The 21,477-nt window shown below is 36.2% G+C and overlaps 1 protein-coding gene across 20 annotated transcripts in view; it reads left to right on the plus strand.

Moving 5' to 3' along the window:
* The first annotated feature begins 661 nt into the window (after positions 1–661).
* RBM45 (RNA binding motif protein 45) overlaps positions 662–21,477 on the plus strand; it is a 66,756-nt gene continuing 45,940 nt past the window's right edge. For 7 of the 20 annotated variants that reach the window (XR_006220815.1, XR_006220813.1, XR_006220817.1 and 4 more), the window contains exons 1-10: positions 662–1,087; positions 5,422–5,544; positions 7,650–7,776; positions 9,875–9,994; positions 10,774–10,953; positions 13,559–13,688; positions 13,855–13,939; positions 14,147–14,310; positions 15,803–16,003; positions 18,409–18,440. Coding sequence is in view for 7 of the 20 variants with exons in the window: in XM_015538240.2 (XP_015393726.1) it covers positions 782–1,087; positions 5,422–5,544; positions 7,650–7,776; positions 9,875–9,994; positions 10,774–10,953; positions 13,559–13,688; positions 13,855–13,939; positions 14,147–14,310; positions 15,803–15,995 (1,428 nt within the window). In the remaining 13 variants the exon portion in view is untranslated. Of the gene's footprint in view, positions 1,088–5,421; positions 5,545–7,649; positions 7,777–9,874; positions 9,995–10,773; positions 10,954–13,558; positions 13,689–13,854; positions 13,940–14,146; positions 14,311–15,802; positions 16,004–18,394; positions 18,441–18,603; positions 18,863–20,587; positions 20,682–21,477 lie in introns of those variants that run through there. The other 13 variants (XM_042994785.1, XM_042994784.1, XM_042994787.1 and 10 more) reach the window with 8 other exon arrangements.

Here is a 21,477-nt window from a genome sequence, read left to right on the forward strand (position 1 = left end):
CATTCTTTTTACTTCATTCCAACTCCACTACGAAATCCTGATCTTGTTTCCGAATTTCTTCTAGCTTTCCGATGACCTCTTGTCAAGTCCCTTCAACAAGAAGTCTTAGAAGTCAGTATGCATTCCCACTTTGTTTGCCATTAAGACTTTTCCTAGTGCTATAGTTGAACAGTCCACCTTTTCAGCCCTCAAATCCCCAAGGTTTGTGGGAGTCGAGCAGATCAGCAGATAGATTCTGGTTTGGGCTCTGTTATTTGTATCTCTATATAGTCTCTGGCATTCCAAGGGCCTCAATTTCCTCATCTCAATTTTCTCAACAAATGAGGCTGGAATTGGATGATCTCAAAGGTTCTTTTTAGCTCTGAGACTATATGGTTTTTAACTTTATCCTAGAGTGGTCCTCTATTGAGTTTATGACCAAGATGGCAAGTTTTAGAGGAAGAATGCTTGGACTCTAGGGTTGGGAAGGCTGTGCGCCAGACGGGCCTGTTCTGGCCACAGAGAATGAGGATTGCACACCCGGCGTTTGTTTCAGCGGACTGCTAGACTGACTAGGTCGGCCTACCCCACCCCGAGCCGCTAGGGGGCGCTGGAGGCCGTTCCCCGGAAGCTGGCACTCTGCGCGGCCGCACAGCGCCCGGCGCGAGACCCTTGCGTCTTCCGGAAGCGGAGCCCTGGACCCGCAACGGCTGGGTGTGCGACCACGGTGGTGGCTGGCGCGCCTGAGAAGACAAGAACTAAAGGGGACCCGGGCCTGCCTCCCGCGCCGGGCTGGAACATCATGGACGAAGCAGGCAGCTGTGCGAGCGGCGGAGGGTTCCGCCCGGGCGTGGATAGCCTGGACGAGCCCCCCAACAGCCGCATCTTCCTGGTGATCAGCAAGTACACGCCCGAGTCGGTGCTGAGGGAGCGCTTCTCGCCCTTCGGCGAGATCCAGGACATCTGGGTGGTGCGGGACAAGCACACCAAGGAGTCCAAGGGCATCGCCTTCGTCAAGTTTGCCCGTAGCTCGCAGGCCTGCAGGGCCATGGAGGAGATGCACGGCCAGTGCCTCAGCCCCAACGACACCAAGCCCATCAAGGTGCAGGTGCCCGGGTTGGGATGCCCGCGGGAGCGGGAGGGGATGGGCCTTCCTGCACCCGAAGCTGTGTCAGGTGGGGTCGAGGTAGTACATCCGCTCCCTGGAGCGAAGTGGGCGGCGCCTGGCATTCCGGGGGCGGGAGGAGGGGCGGATGGTGTTCCGCACAGGGTTTCTCGGGCCGCCCGGCGCTCGAGGCAGCCCCGAGGTGCGGCAAGAATGTCGGCCCCGACTTGGGCCGCGGAGCTATAGTGACTGGGCCTCTCCCCTACTCCCGCCATCTCTAGTCCAGAGCTCTGGCTTCCACGACCCACCTCTGGCCCTCCTCTCTCATAACCCCGTTTACCATGTATGAAAATAGATTAGTTTGGTTTTCCTCGGGGTGGTACGGAGCTTAGCAACTTGATAAACATACGTTAAGTGTGGCCTCTCTGGTGTTGGGCGCTTTCCCAGTGCCACACGAAAGTATGCATGTATATAATATTTGAGTGGAGGTGACTCAGACTGCTGCTGTTTAGATTTGTCACACCGTTGTGATTTTTAAAATCATTTTAATTAAGCCCTCTTTGCGAAACTATAATTGGCAAACATTTTGTTACTGCCACTTTTCTTTGAAAGCAACCCAAAATAAACTGCCTTAAGAAGAGCCAAATCATTGTGATGGTAGTGTAGTTGTGCTATTATTGTTTCTTTGCGTACTCATAGTTCACCCTGGAGGTCTTTATATTGAGTTTCCAAACTTGTGTAAAAGTAACAAAACTGACACGTGGCAGGAAGGATGATTTTGACGGTTATTCGTTTTAATCTATGCTTTTAGCACAGTGCTCGTCACAAGGTAGACCCCGCGCATAGATCTTGGTGGTCATTAGTAGCCAAAATGTCCTTCCTTACTGGCTGTGGACTGAGTTCAGGACCCAGTCCTGAGGATCTGACAGTTGCTTAAACTGTACCCCCGCCCGTCCTGTAGAAATAGTTGCTGTATATGTAACTCTGTTGGAGCCTTCCACAAAATTCTTTTCCCTCAACTTTTTCCTTCTTGTTTTTTTCCACTTACAACAGAGAACTGATAAGAATACTACTAATACTGACTTTTATAAATGAAAGACAGAGAGAGAGTTCAGTCTCTGGAGGTCTTCCCTATGCCTCCATCCACAAAAGAGAAGGAACATAGGAATATACCAACAACACAGTAGACCATAGACATGCCCTTTACTTCCATCCCCAACCTTCTGAAATGGAGCAGAACAGATCATCAGTAAGATGAATTGTAAGGCCACGGCATATACTAGATCAATGGCTGACAAACTGTTTCTGTAAAAGGACAAATAGTAAATATTTTAGGCTTTGTGAACCACATACAGTCTCTGTCACATATTTTCTTTCTTTTTAACAGCCCTTTAAAAATGTAAAAACAATTCCTAGATCATGGGCTATTGAAAAAGAGTAAGCTGTGGTTTGTTGATTCCCTAGATTGATTTAATTTTTATCTCCTTCCAATTAAATTAATCGAGAAGGTTTTTATACTTTCTGAATATAACCACAGAGATCTGTTGGTAACCCAAAAAAATGCTCCAGATCTAAAACCTATAGAATCCTCTTTCCTTGATTAAATTCCTACAAGAGAAGTAAAAGCCCCAATACTGGGACCCTCCTTTTTAATCACAGAAAAGTTATTCCCCAAAATAAAGTTGAAGTTCTGTTTTTCACATTTTGGTCCACTCAGTTTCAGGCAGAGGGTTGTTGGACTACAGGGCCTAGCTAGACTAAGTTCATTCTTCAGCAGGTTCAGCTCTGTCTGTCTTCCACTAGAATGTAGTTTTTTGTTTGTTTGTTTGTTGTTACTGTGGTTATTGTTTTTAGTATTTCCAGTTAAATTAACACAGCTTCAACTTTTCTCATGTAGTTTGCTTTCGCAAAGTTCCGTAGTATCTATGAGACAAATAAGAAAATTATAGGCCTAGAGCCAGAAAAGATTGACTAGGTAAGAGTTATTTTGTGACCAGCTACATTACCTGGAGGAAAGGGGTAAACCTAAAATGTAGAAAAGTCTTGTTTTCTAGCTTTGCAAGAATGCCTCTTTAGAGCCTGTAGTCTGAACATAAATCTCAGGAGAAATCATCCATTAGGTGGCTAATTATTATACATGTGTTCTGCTCAGACACTGCTTGCCTTATTGGAAATTTGAAACACTCCGGTCTTCTAAAATTCAGAAATTTGTGATTTGATGACACCTACAACCTCAAATCTTACTTGAGATTCTTTTTGCCCCCCAGTGTCTTCCCAAATTCTTAAATGTTTCCTATTTTATTTTTCTATTGATCATCCATTACCAATACATCCACTAGACTTTCTAGTGGGTCATTTCTGTATTACTCAATATTCTATTACTAATACCTCATACACTGTTTGGCAGGTAGTGTAAGTTTATTGAAGGAGTAACAGTGGACTCTGTTAGGAGACATAGGAATATGTCTCCAGCTATATCTTGTAAACAAGGCCCTACACCTCTATGACAGCTGTTTTCCAAGCGAACATAATGACTTTATGTTTTAGTACTTCTAAAATCCCCTGGCTTTATAGGTTTTCTATCCTTTTGGTTGCTGCCTCCTACTCTAGAAATCCATAAGTTCAGGTTTTCTCATACTCAAATGGTATACAGCTCCCCCTTTAAAGTAGAAGAAAAAAGAAGCCTTAAGGGCTTGTAAGGTGATTTATATTAATTTTATTACGTGTCTTCAAATTATAAAAAACAAAACTAGCCATTAAAGTTCTTATCCTTATGGCTCTATAAAAAAATCCACAATCCTAGTTAGAGATTTTAAGATTCCTCTAGAATAATATAAAACCCAAACAATTTATATTATAAAGTAATAATCTAATGTCATAATCCAAGTAATGATAATCTAAGTAGTCCAATGTCACAGATGATGTTTTCAGTAAAACTAAATAGTAGAAAATGCTAACAGTAGAAAATGGAGCCTCAGGTAGTGCTCTTCATTTTCTTACTTACATAAATCATTTGGGTGGTCACTGAGACGATCCAGTAATTATGGTTATGTTACCTTTTCTTAAAGGTACATATTAGAAAGAAAACAATTAAAAATATGACATCCTAGACTTAAACCCAACTGTGTCAATATTACATTAAATATTAGTAGACTAGACATTCCAATTAAAAGGCAGAGATTATCAGGATTTGTAAAAAAAAAAAAAAAAAAGCTAAATACTATGTACAAGGGATACAAAGCAGTTGAAAGTAAAAGGATAAGAAAAGCTGGTGTGATGTTGTACAAAATGGTCATCAACACAAGGAGTATTAACAGGTTAATTTCATAGGAATAAAAATATCAATCAAAAGTACATAACAATCCCAAATGTTTATGCAGCCAATAATACAGCTTCAAAATACGTGAAGCATGATTGGTAGAACCAGAAGGAGAAAGATAAATTCACAATCAGGTATTTAAACTCCTTTCTTAGTATCTGATAGAACAACTAGACAAAATTTGCAAAGATAAGGAATATTTTAATAACACTGTTAATCAGCTATGAAACTGACATCTATTGAACACTGTACCCAGCAGCTACAGAGTACTTATTCTTTTTCAGTGCACTGGCTTGCCCTTGGTAAACAAAAATGCAAAAGTAAAAATGTATTTGGGGGGGCGCCTGGGTGGCTCAGTTGGTTAAGCGTCTGACTTCGGCTCAGGTCATGATCTCGCGGTTTGTGGGTTCAAGCCCTGCATATGGCTCTGTGCTGACAGCTCAGAGCCTGGAGCCTGCTTTGGATTCTGTGTCTCCCTCTCTCTCTGCCCCTCCCCTGCTCACACTCTGTCTCTGTCTCTCTCAAAAATAAACATTAAAGGGGCGCCTGGGTGGCGCAGTCGGTTAAGCGTCCGACTTCAGCCAGGTCACGATCTCGCGGTCCGTGAGTTCGAGCCCCGTGTCGGGCTCTGGGCTGATGGCTCGGAGCCTGGAGCCTGTTTCCGATTCTGTGTCTCCCTCTCTCTCTGCCCCTCCCCCGTTCATGCTCTGTCTCTCTCTGTCCGAAAAATAAATAAAAAACGTTGAAAAAAAAATTAAAAAAAAAAAATTTAAAAAAAATCTATATATCTATATAGATATAAATATAGATTTGGAAAAACAGTGCAGAGATTGTTATTATCTCATATAAAAAGTCATTGCAGTAAAAATTGCTTTAAAAAAACTTTTTGATAAGACCCTATTACATTGTGTTTAACCTAACATGCATCTCATACTAATAATGAAGTAAATGTACTTAAGGAATAGGAAAACAGTTAACTGATTTTTCACATTATTTTTGGATTATGTTTGTTGCTTAGGTTTTCATTGCTCAGTCCAGATCATCTGGAAGTCACCGAGATGTTGAAGATGAAGAACTCACAAGAATATTTGTCATGATACCAAAGTCCTACACAGAAGAAGATTTGCGGGAAAAATTTAAGGTACTTATGTTTTTTAATCAGCTAGCATCTATGATAATTTACAATCCTAAATCGGTTATATGGTTACTAAATCTTAAGTGTTGATCGAGTTAGATCATTAGGCTGGTGGTGGTGGTGAATTAAATAATTGTTTCTAAGTCATCTATTTCAATCTAGTTTTAAAATAGTAAAGCTAGAATAAACTAACTTTTTAAAAAACATGAAAATGATGAAAAACATATTAATGATGATGTTTTCTGCCATATAAGAAACATAATGATGATATTTTCTGCCAGATTCAGGAAAATGAAGTCTAAAGCCCAGAATTTTAAATTAGGTCACATACATAGTAGGTGGTGGACCAAGATTTAAACCCAGGCTGTCTGAATCCAGAACCTGCTCTTGGTCTTTACAATTTCAAAGCACCCTCTCACCACTCTGTTGCTTTCATGTAGAGGTAAATGAAGCAAGCCTAAGTGTGTGAACTATATTATCTATTTATATACAAAGCCTATGGCATGTTGATCTTGTACTTATTCACAGAAAGGCTCATCCTTTACAGAATTTTTGTCCTAAAGGTAAGGACTTATATTTAAAGAAAAAATCTACAGCTCTAAACTATATATATAGCAAGAGCTATGGTAATGACTGATAGTGAAATTTGAAGATCATTTTAAATCTCTTTATAGCCAATGACTTTTATATGCAATGATATACTTTCACTAACAATTACTAAAAAGCAATTCTCAAATTGTTATGAGTTGTAACTTTTTATCCATTATCTACTAATTTTCCCAATACTATGAATTAGGTGGGCAACAAATAAGAAAGAAAATAGTCAAAAGTAATTTTCAGACTTTCTCTCTCTGAAAATTCAATTGAGAGTTGAATAAAATACCTCAAAAATAACAAATACCAAAAATACATAGTCCATACTTCCTCCAAAAGTAAGAAAAAAGTTGTTACCTTATATATTTATAAATTCTTATCTTTTTCTGAGCAAACAAATATGACATTTTTATCCAAATGTATAATAATTAAGTTGCTAATTGGGTGCATGAGAATTTTATGAAATAAATAATAAACACTAATGGGGCGCCTGAGTGGCTCAGTTGCTTAAGCATCCTGCTCTTGATTTAGCCTCAGGTCATGATCTCATGGTTGGTGGTATTCAAACCCTGCCTGGGGCTCTCTGCTGACAGTGCAGAGCCTGTTTAGGATTGAAATTGTCTCTGCCCCTCCCCTGCTCATGTACTTTCTTTCTCTCTCAATAACTATTAAAAAAAAAATAAGCCCTAAGAATTGATATCCCATATTTCTCCCAACATTAAAAATAAACTTTTACCCATATTTTTCATGTGGAGAATTGACTGAGTAAACCTGTGTGTTTTAGTTATATATTTTGTGAGGCTTCTTTTCAAAAGAATACACAGTTATGTCCTGTTAGAAGGCAGACGACTATAACTATAACTAATGTTTAGTGTGTCCCAAACTCTATATAAGCACTTTAGGTCTGTTAGTTCATTTAACTCTTAAAATAACCCTATGAAGTAGGTATAGCTATTAGCCCCATTTAACAGATAAGGAGACAGGCTCAGAGAGGATAGATAAACTGCCCAGTTAATAAGGGACTGAGCCAGGTTCAAATATGGAAGGTTCGATTCCAGCTTGTAATCACCACTAAGACTTTGGAGCTTTCCAAACCATGTACACATTCTTACTCTCCCTCCATGACTTAGACTAAGTTATTTGATTTCCTCTCTAAGACCCAGTTTCCTTGTCTGTGAAATAACTTATATATTATACACACACACACACACACACACACCCCTTGAAGGATTGTTTTAACAGTAAGGAAATATATGTAAAGCAAATGCTCAGAAAATGAAAATGAAAATCATCATGATTTTGATTATGTTATTTGCTTATATCATTATTATGGTTTTTTTCTAGTGCCTCATTAGTTTGTGACATTTTGATTCTATTATTAAAAATGGCTATATATTCTAATTGTTATTTCTAGTTTTGCAAATAAAGGGTGCAAATAAACAAATTTTAAGCTGAAATAATCTGTTCACAGTTACTGATTTTGACTCCTCTAAGATCATTTCTTTTAACTCCCATAGGTGTATGGAGATATCGAATACTGCAGCATTATTAAGAATAAAGTAACTGGAGAAAGTAAAGGTTTGGGCTATGTTCGATACTTAAAACCATCACAAGCTGCCCAAGCAATAGAAAACTGTGATCGAAGTAAGGATGTGTTCATTTAACATGTTGAAGACTTTCTTTAAACTTTTAATTATTCTAAATAATGGAATCTAATACTGGTTTTTGCTAATAACCATACCTGCTAATTTAATCTTAGCAATGGGAGTTTAAATATATATATATACCTGGGATGAAAATATTTGAGGGCTGTGATTAAGCTTTTGTTGAGGCGCCATCTTGAAGAAAAATATGGGCAACTACATTAACTTAGTAAGTGAAAATACTGTTACCATATTTTGGTTATTACTTCTAAGGTTTGGGGGTTTATTTTAATATTTAAAATTTTTAAGTATTAAATTGACTTACCCTTTCAGGCTCAAAAAAATTTTTTTTTCTTTATATTGAAAAAACTCAAGTTTTCTGTAAAATTTGTTCATATTTAACCTAAACCCTAAATAGAATTAAATTTACCAATAAACACACAGGTTAAGGATGGGGTTTAGTGTTATATATGCTCATATAGGTAAATAAATATACATTAGGTTAATTTGAAGCTAGAGTGACATTAATTGGATCTTTTCCTATTAGTGTACATAATGAAGAATAAGAATTTTAAAGAAGCCAAGGAAAATATTCTTTGTTGTCATACTTCTAGTTATATTGACCTTTAGAAATGATGAATACTCTAGGTTTTAGGGTTTTATGAAGATCTATATGTACTGAAGAATTATTGCTAATCACTAGAATTCTTAGGTAAGCCTAAGATATATACCAAAATTTTCTCTCAGATCCTTCTAAATTTCTCAGTCAGCCAGCACTAATTGAGTACCTATGGTATACTTGGCAATATGTTAAGTAAAGAGGTACAGAGGGAATATATAGCTTTTAAGGAGTTTAACTATATTGGGTAGCCAAGATCTAGTAAAAAATTGTTAAAGAATATTAGGAGAATTTTTTAAAAGGCTCTTTGAAAGCAGGGAGTATGTTTTATGTTTCTGTCTCTGTTATTCCTTCTACCTAGTACAGTTATAGGCCCTCAGTAAAGATTTATTGAGATTTCTATCAAAGATACTGTTATTTATAATAGACTCAATAAAAATTTGCGAGATGAGGAAATGTTCAAAAATGTGTGCTATGGTCCATCAGTGGTGAAAAACAAGTGCACTGAGAGCACAAGAACACATCTAGAGGTGAGATTTACATTTGGTATAAATTAGGCAGGACAGAAGGTGAGAGCAGTGTTTGCAGAGGCCCAGAGATAGAAATAAACATGTCTTTGCTTAATGCTGTGAAGGCAGCAATCTGAATAAAACATAATATTGTTGAGAAATTAGGAGACAACATTAAGTACATTGGCACCATACATGGGAGATCACAAAGAGTTCAAGCTTAGTCCGTGTTAGGATTCCGTTGTAGATTGTTTTAAAAGGAGAAAAATAACTGTTTCTGGGCAGTTGATCTAAGTACAGTATCAAGGATGGATTTCCAGAGAAAGAATTCAAAGTGGCTGGTTTTATCCTTTTTAGAGCCACTGAATACTATGGTTGAAGCTACAAACCTTCTCCTTTGAAATATGCCCATGTGCACATATATAAGCATTTTGTTTAAAGTTTCAGAGGGCTCATGGAACCTTCTCACCTTTTGAAGCTCATCCTTGAACCCATACTTAAAACCTTTGCTCCATAGGCAGACCAGTTAAAGAGTTGTTGTAATTAATTGAAGGGAATCTAACTTAGAAACAAAGTCAGGGAAATTAGAATAAAAGATAACATTTTCTAAATACATTTTAAAGGAAGAATCTTGCTGACATGTTGAATGTGAAAAGCCCTCTAGGATTTTAATGTTGACCCAGGGAGAATGAATGATGATTTTACTTGGTAGTAGGGGGAGATTGGAAAGGATGAAAAAGAATTGCTGATTTTGCATGTCTACATTGACCCATAATTTGGGGTTCTCGCTCTATTTATTTTTTGCCATCTTCCAAAAAGCAAAGAAGTAGGTCTGGTGCAGGTGGCCTTTGTATAGATTTTGTTTTATGAAATTAATAGTTATAAAGCTAAGTCAAGCACTGGCAATAATGTATATTTGCAGGTATGTTAAATTTACTATGAAGTTTGAAAATCATAGATTCTTTTTTCAGGTTTTAGGGCAATCTTGGCTGAACCTAAAAATAAAGCATCTGAATCCTCAGAACAAGACTATTATAACATGAGGCAGGAGACATTGGGACATGAACCTAGAGTAAATATGTTTCCATTCGGTGAGTAAGCTATTCTTTATTTTAATAGTATAAGCAGTATATGCAATCTGATTTGGATTTTATAAAATATTCTTTTATCAGTAGTCTGTAAATCTGACTTAGTGAATCAAAATTAATGTAGTAGGGTTTTTTTGAGAAGTTTGTCATGACTTCTCATGTCCTTAATATGTAACACTCATTTAACATATTTCCAATTGTAGTTTTCTGTGGTTAGTTATGTATCTAGATATTAAACTATGTCACGCCACTTTTTTGAGTGAGCTTCTGCCTCTGTGTAGCCAACCAGAAAGTATAAAAGACATCTACTTCTGTGCCCTCAGTATGAGTCCTAAGATTTTTATCCCTAAGATACTGCTGCTTTCAAACTAGGGCTAAAGAAAGGAGAGGAATGACAAAAGTGGAAGCCAGATGAAGGGGGAAATAATTGATGAAAGTAAGACCTGTAAATGTTATTTGGCATAACTTTCTTTTAGATGAAACACTTGCCATATTTTGTAGTTTTGCGTACTAAACCTATTCCTGTGAAGTTAGACTACACATTTCTACTTAACTTTCTGTGTTGAAGGCAGGGGAGTGGGAAGAATTCTCTGTTTCCTCACCATTGGTCCCTTCTGATAGTGCTAATGACCAAGAGCATATGACAAAACACGGTTCCTTGTCCAATGCAATGAACAAGTTCCAATGCAATGACAGTGCATCTTACTTTCTAGTACATAAATGTTAAATGAATTCTCAACTGTATAGAAATTTAAAGATATACTTTTTTTATGTTGTTGGAGAACAACAATCTGAATTTTCAAGTTTTGACAAGAATGACAACAGAGGCCAAGAAGCTATCTCCAAACGCCTGTCAGTTGTATCAAGAGTTCCTTTCACTGAAGAGCAGCTTTTCAGTATTTTTGATATAGTACCAGGATTGGAATACTGTGAAGTTCAACGAGATCCTTATTCTAATTATGGTAAAATAATGTCTATTATTTTTAAACATACTGTGTTTTGATAAAATGTCTTTTCTCCAGTGGCACTTTTGATGTCAGATACTCTGTGTGTGACAATTTTGTTTTCTTTTTTCCACTTTAAATTTTCAAATACAGCGATACCTTAATAAATAACCCCCTGGGATTATAGCTCCTTTAAACAAAGTCATTTATTTTTTAAAAATAATTTAGGGGCGCCTGGGTGGCTCAGTCGGTTAAGCGGCCGACTTCGGCTCAGGTCATGATCTCGCGGTCCATGAGTTTGAACCCCGCGTCGGGCCCTGTGCTGACAGCTCAGAGCCTGGAGCCTGTTTCAGATTCTGTGTCTCCCTCTCTCTGAACCTCCCCCGTTCATGCTCTGTCTCTCTCTCAAAAATAAATAAACATTAAAAAAATAAAAAATAAAAAAATATATACATTTTAACGCTTATAAAATAGAGCATTCTCTGTTTCCATTTGTGCAGCCAAAATGGAGTCTCTGTACTGCTGATTAATGCTAGACGAAGTTATAAAACCCTTAAAGTTTCCTTCTCATCCCTAAGTCTTTTTCTTAAGCTTATACCTCAAAAAAACTCCTTCCCTTCATTTCAAGTATCTAATTGCTCTCTTTCTCTCTCTACATCTTCCCAGTCTTAATTGAAGCAAGGCTCTACTATCAGGCATTTGAACTTGTTACTTAATCGGTTAAACCTAATATCTCATGTTAACCATTTTTGTAATTTTTTAAGGTTTTTTTGTTTTGTTTTTTGTTTTTTAAGGCTTTTAAGAAATGGAGTCATTGTGGCACAATGGAAAATGGTTGGCATTCCATTTCGCATCTGACTCAGGTGCAAATGAAATCCCAGTGCTGGCACGTAGCTCTGAGACCTTGGCAAATTGCTTATCCTGTCTGGGCCTTTCTTTCTTTATATGTAAAAGGGGATTATTAATACTATCAGTACCAGGGTTAGATAAGAATTAGAAATACTATAGGGGCGCCTGAGTGGCTCAGTCGGTTAAGCGTCCGACTTCAGTTCAGGTCACGATCTCATGGTCCGTGAGTTCGAGCCCCGCGTCGGGCTCTGGGCTGATGGCTCAGAGCCTGGAGCCTGCTTCCGATTCTGTGTCTCCCTCTCTCTCTGCCCTTCCCCCGTTCATGCTCTGTCTCTCTCTGTCTCAAAAATAAATAAACGTTAAAAAAAAAAAAAAAAAAAAGAATTAGAAATACTATATGTAAAATACCTAATGCAAGTCCTGGCACATAATAGGCACCAGTAAGTCTAAGGGGCTTGTCAGTTTCTTTTAAAGAATTTGAGGTAAGGGGAGTATAGAGAAGTCATACTTGGCATCTGTTCCTGGCCTATAGATACACTTGACGTAGTGCTTTTAGGGTGCCATGGGTGTGAGCATAAGTGGGAAGGTGTTAATCAGGTCATAGAGGCTAACGGGCCTGGAGCGGAGTAGTGCCACTCTTCACACATCCTCACTATTACTCTTCCCAGCCCTGGTCTGTTAGCAGGACTGCATGTGAACCTACTTCGGACCATCTTCAACCTCTTCTTTATTCTGACTATTTTGTGTGCACACATTTTGTGTTTTCTGGCACATTTGTTGTTATATGTAATTTTATTCTGTATTTCTTTCCCTTTTATCTGTTATGTTGAAATGTATTTGTTCCTTCACCTTCTGTATTGTTTCTTTGGTTGAATGTGTCTGATAAATAAATACATGTGTCATTGGAACACTTTTTTATTGATAGAGGAATCATCATATAAAGTCCTATCTGAATTGGTTTTATATATTCATTTGCTTTCTGAGTTTTAATTTCATTAAAATGTTGCGATGCTTGGGTTTAGACAGGACCCTTAAATTATAGCAGTGTTTCCCCCTAAGTGGGTTGTATTGTAAATATATTATGGAAACTTTTTTGGTTGTGTTATAAGCTCCTGGGCTCTCCATGTAAGGACTCCGGTATAAAATTATCCACCCCCCACCACCTTCAGCATCATCTTCCTGAATTAAAATCTGTTTCCATAGCTGAAAGCTCTCAAAAAGAGTGTGTAATCTGTGACTTCTAATCTAAGATTCTCTGTTCCCTACCTTTTGTTTTTCATATATACCACTTTTCCTTTCTCTACCACTGTAGCTAGCCAGATGACTGTATGTTCTTATCAGATTATATATTCCCCTCGTTTCATTTCCTACTCAGTATGATAGGGAAAATTTTAGAATTTCAAAGTATATTTCAAAGAATAAATATTTAAGAAAAACTGCTTGGTTTTAGGTGTATCTGTCATATAAGAAACACCAATATTCTAAAATTAAATTCGTTGGAAAAAACTTACACTAGTAATTTCATTTTCCTTAAAATATCATGTTTATATTGTTAACAAAATCTGGTTTAGACTTTGTAGGAACACAGCTGTTGCACACACACACACACATATATATATATATAAGAACGTTGTTTTCTGACCCATTTGATTCTGTATTTACTGGTTGTGTGATACTAGGGTATTTCTATATTGTTTCATTTTTATGGCAACACAGGCTTTAGGTATTCTCTTTGTTTTTTGTTTTTAATTCCCGATTCTCTACTTTGTTTTAGGTCATGGAGTGGTTCAGTATTTTAATGTAGCATCAGCTATTTATGCAAAATACAAGTTACATGGATTTCAGTACCCTCCTGGGAATCGGATAGGTGTTTCCTTCATTGATGATGGGAGTAATGCAACAGAGTAAGTACCATCTCAGGAGAGTCTAAAGCAGGGCGTACATAATATGACTTGAAGAATAAAAATAGAAAGCAGTTGACCTCTTGGGTGAGGAAGTCACACAAAACAAATTACGGGTAAGAGACTGAATATCTCTAGTTTTCTGTAAATTATCAGTTCTTATCTTTAGTCTCCTTAGAAAAATGGCAACGCAGATGGTAGCAGCACAGCTTGCATCAATGGTGTGGAATAACCCAAATCAGCAGCAATTTCTGGTAAGTAGGTAAGAATTTAATCTCTGTAGTATATCAATAGGGTATGTAATAAATGTGGCCTCTGTTTGTTACCTATGAAAGAAAATTTTCAGAGCTGTAGTAAAAGATCACATAGGAGCCATGATATATATATCTTTTTAGCTCTTGGCTTTAAAATCCTTAAAGTGCAGTTTTTCTTTTTCTTGTTTTTGTACCTCTCTTTAACAGCAATTTGGAGGAAATTCTGGATCACAGTTGCCTCAAATCCAGACAGATGTTGTACTTCCATCATGCAAAAAAAAAGCCCCTCCTGAAACTCCTGTGAAAGAAAGACTTTTTATCGTGTTTAATCCTCATCCTTTACCTTTAGATGTATTAGAGGATATTTTCTGGTAAGATTTCAATTCCACAAAGTTACGTTTTATAATATAATTTACTTAAACTAGTAATTTAAGTCCTCTCACAATCTTGAAACTTCTATATCCAATACTTAATCAGGTAGAAATGATTTGTTTTGCAGTTTAGAAAAATTCCTTATTTATATGACCTTTTAAAATATACGATGATTTCCTTCTCTACTATTTACATATCCTAAGTCTCCACACAGAATTTCCGATTTTCTTTTAAAGACATAAAACATACAGTATTGTTTTGAAAAGTTGCATGCATAAAATGGACAAATCATTTGTTTCTTGGTAAAAAATAGACCTGTCCTCTAAAATTCTTGTTACATATCTTTCCCTTTGTAGTAGTATTTCACCTGAACAGTTTACTAAGCATCTTCTATTTTGTCCACAGTCTGTTGGAACCTTAAGAATTATGTTGAGTAAACAATTACCTGATTGTAAGGAAGAGTATATAATAAATATAGAAAAAGGGAAGGTACTTGTTAATTGTTGTTTTTTTAATAGAACTCCTTGAATCTTAACTTTTTTCTTTTTGGTCTTTTTCCTGTTTGCCTTACAACAATGTTAGTGAATTAAAAAAAAACACCAGGAAACTCATTGAACAGTTGCATAAAATATCAGTAGTTCATTTAATTGATTCATGTAGTTTATTTCTTGAGCATATCCTTTGTGCCAGGTGGTCACCATGCTGTGTGCAAGAGACATTGTGTAAACAAAATGTATTATGTAAGACATTATAGTCCTTGTCCTGTGAGAGCTAATCTCATATAGGACACAGACAAGTAGGTAGGATATTACAGCCTACTGAAGTTGGTATTGTTACAGCCTAGTGAGGTTAGTGTTGTGAAAAGGAATGTGCAGGCTATGAAATACATGAGAGGAGCATCTACTTTTAAGACTCTGAGAAGACTTCTTAAAGAAGCAAGGTATAACGGAGACCTGATAGACAATGATAACTTAGCTATAGAAGAAAGGAGGGCGTTCGGATGGTTATTCCTACAGAGAGAATGTGAAAGGAGATCATTAGAATATGGAATTTGAGAGACTGTGTGGGAGGGTGAAGCAGGAGAGAACAAGGCCCATGTCAAGAAAGGCCCACAAGCCACGTTAGGGAGTTTGTCCTTACCCTGGAAGAGAACTTTGGGGAGGAAATGATCATATCTGTATTTTAGAGGGATCACTGGGAAGACAGGGTAGAGAATATTTTAAAGAGGGACCAGCCCAGGGTGCAGGGAAACAAGGGAGGAACGTGTTTGAGTATTCCAAGGAAAAGATCATGACTGGCTGAATGAGGATGGGGAACTGAGTGAGAATGAAGAGAACTTGACTAATAGAAGACGTGCTTGAGAAGGAGGATTGGCTTGCAGATTGGGTGTGGGGAGAGGAATGGAAAAGGAGTCCAGAATGGACCCCAATTTTGGGACCTACGCAGTTGTATTTTTACCAATTTCAGTTGATTTTTTTTACTTTGTTTCAGTCGTTTTGGTAACCTGATCGAAGTTTACCTTGTGTCAGGAAAAAACGTGGGGTATGCCAAGTATGCAGATAGAATAAGCGCCAATGATGCCATTACTACTTTACATGGAAAGATCCTTAATGGAGTCAGACTTAAAGTTATGTTGGCAGATTCCCCAAGGGAAGAATCTAACAAACGACAGAGAACTTACTGATTCTTGAGGTAAGCCCTTTTTACTCTGAATTTTAAAAACATACCGGCTAAATATTACAGCCAGAGGAATATGTATAGAGTTTTCTTTTTAGGGATTTGGAAGCTATCGGTTAAAAGCCTTGTGACTTAAAAAAGCTTGGTTGATAAAACCACAGCACAGGTTAATTTCACAATATATTTTTTAAACCTGAATTTTGTAAACTTAAAACAAATGTTTTTGATGTTTACTGGGAGAGTGTTTTTGCCCTTCTATAAAATAAAATCAGATTTCAATATAGAAAATTAAATAGTGGCTTTTTTTGTTTGTGAATGTCTTAGATGTTAAGCATTAGACTTTTAACTATATGCTTATGTGACTTTTTAAAATTGAAATAGTTCTAAAGATTTTTTAAGTTGAGGGATTAATGTCTTGATTTATAAATTAATTTATAATAGCCTTTATAAAGAGTGTTTTGACATCTCACTAGTGTAATACCTAAAAAGCAATATCAAATAATACGTGTTTTTGGAACTTTTGAACTTAAATGTTGGTTTTTTGTGGACTTAAATTTGTGAGTTTGTGCATTAAAACTACACATTCAGAAAGTATTCTCATATGCATATTTGTATTAAAAAAAAGAACCCAGACAATTTACCAAAAACTCTTTATCTATTATAATGGTACATACAGCCATATGAATTCCTTTTTCTTTAGTTTTCAGAATCAAACTTAAATTTCTTTTTCTGTGATAATTCAACTCACGTCTCCATGGCTTAGGGAGACATTCTTTAAAGTAGAAATGTTCAGCTCTTTCACTTTTTTATTCTGGAAATGAATTCTGAGTTTCAGGGGAAGCTGACAATTTCCCTGTTTCCACACAACGCCAGCTTTCCCAAGTCCACTGCTGGTCAAATGATAGCAGTTGGCAAGCACTTTAGATTCACTTTGAAGTTACTGACTTGAAAGCAGATTTCATTTTACATCAATTTTCTTTCTGACCAATTATGGCAACTAGCAAGTATCAGAATGGATTGTCTCATGCCTTAGTGCTGATGACCTTCTAATATAGAGCAAGTCAGGTGATGAGTTCCTCCTACCTAGAAGGCATTTGGCAATATTTGGACCCATTATGAATAATCCTAATTTAGAAATGTCTTGAAATATTTTATCTAATTATAAAATTCATTCCCATTACCCCATACAATGTAGAAATATTAAAATGCCAGTGAAAATGACTTAGCAAGTTCTTAAAGCTGTTTTTTAATGTTTACAAATAAAATGTTAAGACCTGAATTCTGGTTAGCCAGCTGTCTTCTAAAATAGCACACAAAAATGTGTTTGTGTCTTTGGATATTTTAATATGTAGGTAGCAATTATTTTATTCAAAGAATCTTTGTCCTTAAAAAAGTACAATAATACTATGTTTTTATTATGGGGAAAATGTATGAATTACTCTTGTGGATGAGCCTTTCCTGGTGATTATTTATATAATATAAAAATATTATACTTAAAAATCAGAAGATCTGGCTTGGAATTCTAACTCTGATACCTGACTGTGATTGGACAGACCTCTTCACCTTCCTGAGTCTGATTTTTTTAATAGGGTTAGTGAAAGAAATGAATCAGCAGAAGTCTTTATAAAAATAATGTTTTGCAAGTATGAACTAAAACTGTTGCATTGGTGATTTCAGTGAAATCTTTGAGATGTTGTCTCATCTAAATGGTCAGAAACTAAAAGTTTAATATACAGACTGTGGGCATCCAGTGCTATGGGAATGAAGCTTTATCATACCACATTTTTCCCTGTAAAAGTGGCGTACCTTCATCCCATTCCCTGCATTATAGAGGAAGTGCATATACTTCAGCATGACTCTTCATAAAATATAAATCTGTCCTTTTTCCCTTTATTGAATTGTTGTACCTATTCAGAGCAAAAATAAAGTAGGGTCAGGTTAGCTGGAAATAGTGGGAAATAATCAGCTATATTAGCTTTCTATGTTTTTAAATTTATTTTTGCTGTAGATTTCCAGTTACTGTGGACTCCAATGATTCTCCTCCTTTGTTGGTATATTAAGTAAATGTACATATTTTAAGGTTCAATAAAATAATGAGAAAGTTTACCAAGTTTTACATGAAAATTGAAATTGAAATTCTTGGGAGGGGGAAGCATTTTTTTGTTTGTTTCCTTAATTTCAGGAAAACACCAGCACCACTCAAAGGTTGGTTCCTTTTATCTCTGAGGAATAGGCCTAGGATTAGGTGAGCTACACCTATAAAATAGGAAAAACTGAGTACAACTTTGAAAGTAATTGAGTTCTATTCTGAGCTGGGTTTGATGTGCAAAATATGTTTCTCTTTCTATTTGAGGAAAATAAACATTTTAGTATTTCAAAGCATCCTGATTTTATATTAATTCACAGCATTTTCCCTCCAGAAATTCAGTACCTGTTTACATCATCCTTCTGAGTAAGTTTGGTTTTGCTTATTTGGGGGCGTCTATGATTAAGTAAGCAGATAACATTGGTTACTTTGAAATACAGGAAATTCCTAACATTATAGGAATACTATATACAACAGCTGTTTCCTTTCAGGTGATGATTTTCATACTTGTGTTGTGTTCTTTCTACAGAACAAAGACTAAATAATGACATAATCCTCAGCTGACTGACTGAAAATGTGACTGGACGCACTCCCTGTGGACAGTTGACAGCTTTTTTTTTTTCATATACCTGGTAGTCCGTGCACAACATTGTTTTGTCTGGGGAGCACGAATTGTTGACATGAATTTTTGAATCCACACGTCAGTGCTAAAACTAATATAATAGTTGTTTCTTAGAGCAATATGTTGTTATGTGTAGCAGAAATAAAGTTTTCTTTGCTTGACTAAATCATGCCTTATTTATGTGAAAGAAGAGAATAAAAAATACAACAGTGTTTAGAATTTTACTAAATGACATATTTCATTGATTTTGAGATGCACATTTTTTCACATTTTTACACTTCTCAAATTGGAAACATCTTAATACCGATTATGTGCCCTACTATAGTTGACAACCTGTTTTTATTTCTCAACAGAACGCAAAATAAAAGTGCTTCCTTCAGTCAGTTGCATCTTAGATTCAATAAAATATGGTAATTGCTCAACCTACACATCCAGATTGGCTACTTACACTTTAAGTCAAGAGCCAAAATACATTATTAGAAATATTTTAGACTATATTTTATAGTTACACCAAAATTTGTTGGTAATTTTGTAAAGATCTTTTAAGATTATAGAGCAACGGTGATTAAAAAAAGTTTTAAGTTGTTGATAAGTTTAATTAAATATCAGTGGCCTTGCGGGAGGGTGGACATTTTCCCTTTATAAATACAAGATACAATGGTCACTGCAAAAATATGACATGTAATTTCAGAACAGATTATGATAGAATAGTCATTTCAAAAAAAGATTAAAGATTAAGACCCTACTATGCTTGTATTTTGAAAATCCAAGGAAAATGTTTAGCTGCTATTGAGGTGAATGATGTGTATCAAAAAGGTGTATCTAAATCAGAAACTCAGCATCTTAAAGATATTATAAATGGTATGCAGTTATTAAAACCACTGAAGTACCTCCTCATGCCTTTCACATTCTGAGTTAAACTAAAAATAATAAAAGATTAAGTTCACTGGGCGTAATAGAGTATTGCATAGTTTGACATCTCTCCATTTAAAAGTTGAAAATTCTTTTTTTGAATTGGTAATTTTAGTAAATTGAGATAAAACTTCCAATCTCCTCTTCCCAGGCAGGGCTTACTGAATGAGAATGGAATCTTTGTGAACCAAAGAACATATTTTTATTTATTTATTTTGAGAGAGAGAGAGTATGTGTGAGCACATGCAGGAGGGACAAAGGGAGAGAGAATCTTAAGGAGGCTCCACACCCAGCCTGGAGCCCAATGCGGCGCTCCTATCTCAGGACTGCGAGATCATGACTTAAGCTGAAATCAAGAGTTAGTCGCTTAACCAACTGAGCCACCCAGGCTCCCCAAAGGGCACATTTTATAGCAAATATTCTCATTCAAAAGCAAATATTCTCATTCAAAATGAAAAACCTAAGTAAAGAGAGTTGATTGATTCTGAACAAGTAGACTTATTCATCCTAAGCTCATTGACTGCACGCGTAGTTCCATTTTCATGGATTGGAACCAAATGGTGCCCTACAGGTTATCAGTCTCTACCACTCAAGTGATGTTTGAATATTCCCAGAAATATTCCTGCCATCTGGTTAATCTAAACAGTGTAAAAGTAGGAAGGGAGTTCTCTTAAGTCATATCTGAGTCCATTGCATCTTTGGTTAATCCTCATAATTAACAAAATATGATTCCCTACAATTAATCACCTATTAGTCTTTAGGTTTTTCACTGGGTCAAACAGAAGAAGCTGAATCTTTCAGGTGATTCAGCTCTTTCAGCTCTCACACCCTCCTGCCCTCCAGATTTTCTATTTGCATTAAGTAATTCCAACTTGTCCATGCTGCATTTAATGTCAGCCAGTTTCAGCAAACAGTTGTGGTTTCAGTAAAGTGTCTTATGCAGATATATTTCCTTGATTCCTTCATATTAATTCTAAAGAGACTTGGAGAATTGTTCTCTGCCTACGAAACACTGCTTTTACAGTGCAACCGTCTGTTGTGTTTTCCAACTGCATGTCTCAGTTCTCTTGCAGGTGAGCCCTAAAACTTTATTTTGAAAAGTCAGAATGTCATGTTTTTCTTAAGATGAAGTTCTAGAACCTAAGAAATAGCATTTAATAATCTAGTACTTACGTATTCACTTAAATGTTTACTTCTCAAATCCACTTTGGGTATAAGAACATAATACTATATTCAGATCCTTAAATGCGTTGCATATGTCAGTTACTAAAATTGCCAACATAGTGGAGTTTTTATTAGGTGTGTATTTCTTTAATTTAAAAAAAGAAAAAAATGTTAAGCAATTCAGATCAATAAATTTCTCTTTCAAATATGTGGTTCAAATATAAATAGCATTTAAAACAAAGCCTGATCAAAACTTTCTTGTAAATTCATTGTCAGGTCTTTTACTGTAGGTTACAGATGCTGAAAGCAGGTATCAGATTTGCTGTTTCTAGAGCATCATGTCCCAAGCTATGTTCCTTGAAGTACTAATGTCTTCAGAGAAGTCCGTTATTCTTTAGGGAAGAAGTTTTCATGGTCAAATACATTTAGAAAATAGTTATTATTGCACAGATTTTTTCGATTGTGAAACTTCCCAGAGGTTTTAATATGCTAATATGTTCCGTCCCTGTATTTCCAAAAGAAGAGCATAATTTGCACTGTGAAATGTGTTTTTAGAGGCACACAGGGCAATGATATAACAACGGATGTGTTTTAGGAAAGTTTCTTCTAGCATATATACTGTTTTCTTCTAGCATATATACTGTAGATGAAAAATTAATGCAAAATACTAAGGAAATTATTACTCTAAAATCTTCTCGTTCTCTG

The sequence above is a fragment of the Panthera tigris genome, chromosome C1, assembly GCF_018350195.1.
Source record: "Panthera tigris isolate Pti1 chromosome C1, P.tigris_Pti1_mat1.1, whole genome shotgun sequence".
Lineage (NCBI taxonomy): Eukaryota > Metazoa > Chordata > Mammalia > Carnivora > Felidae > Panthera > Panthera tigris.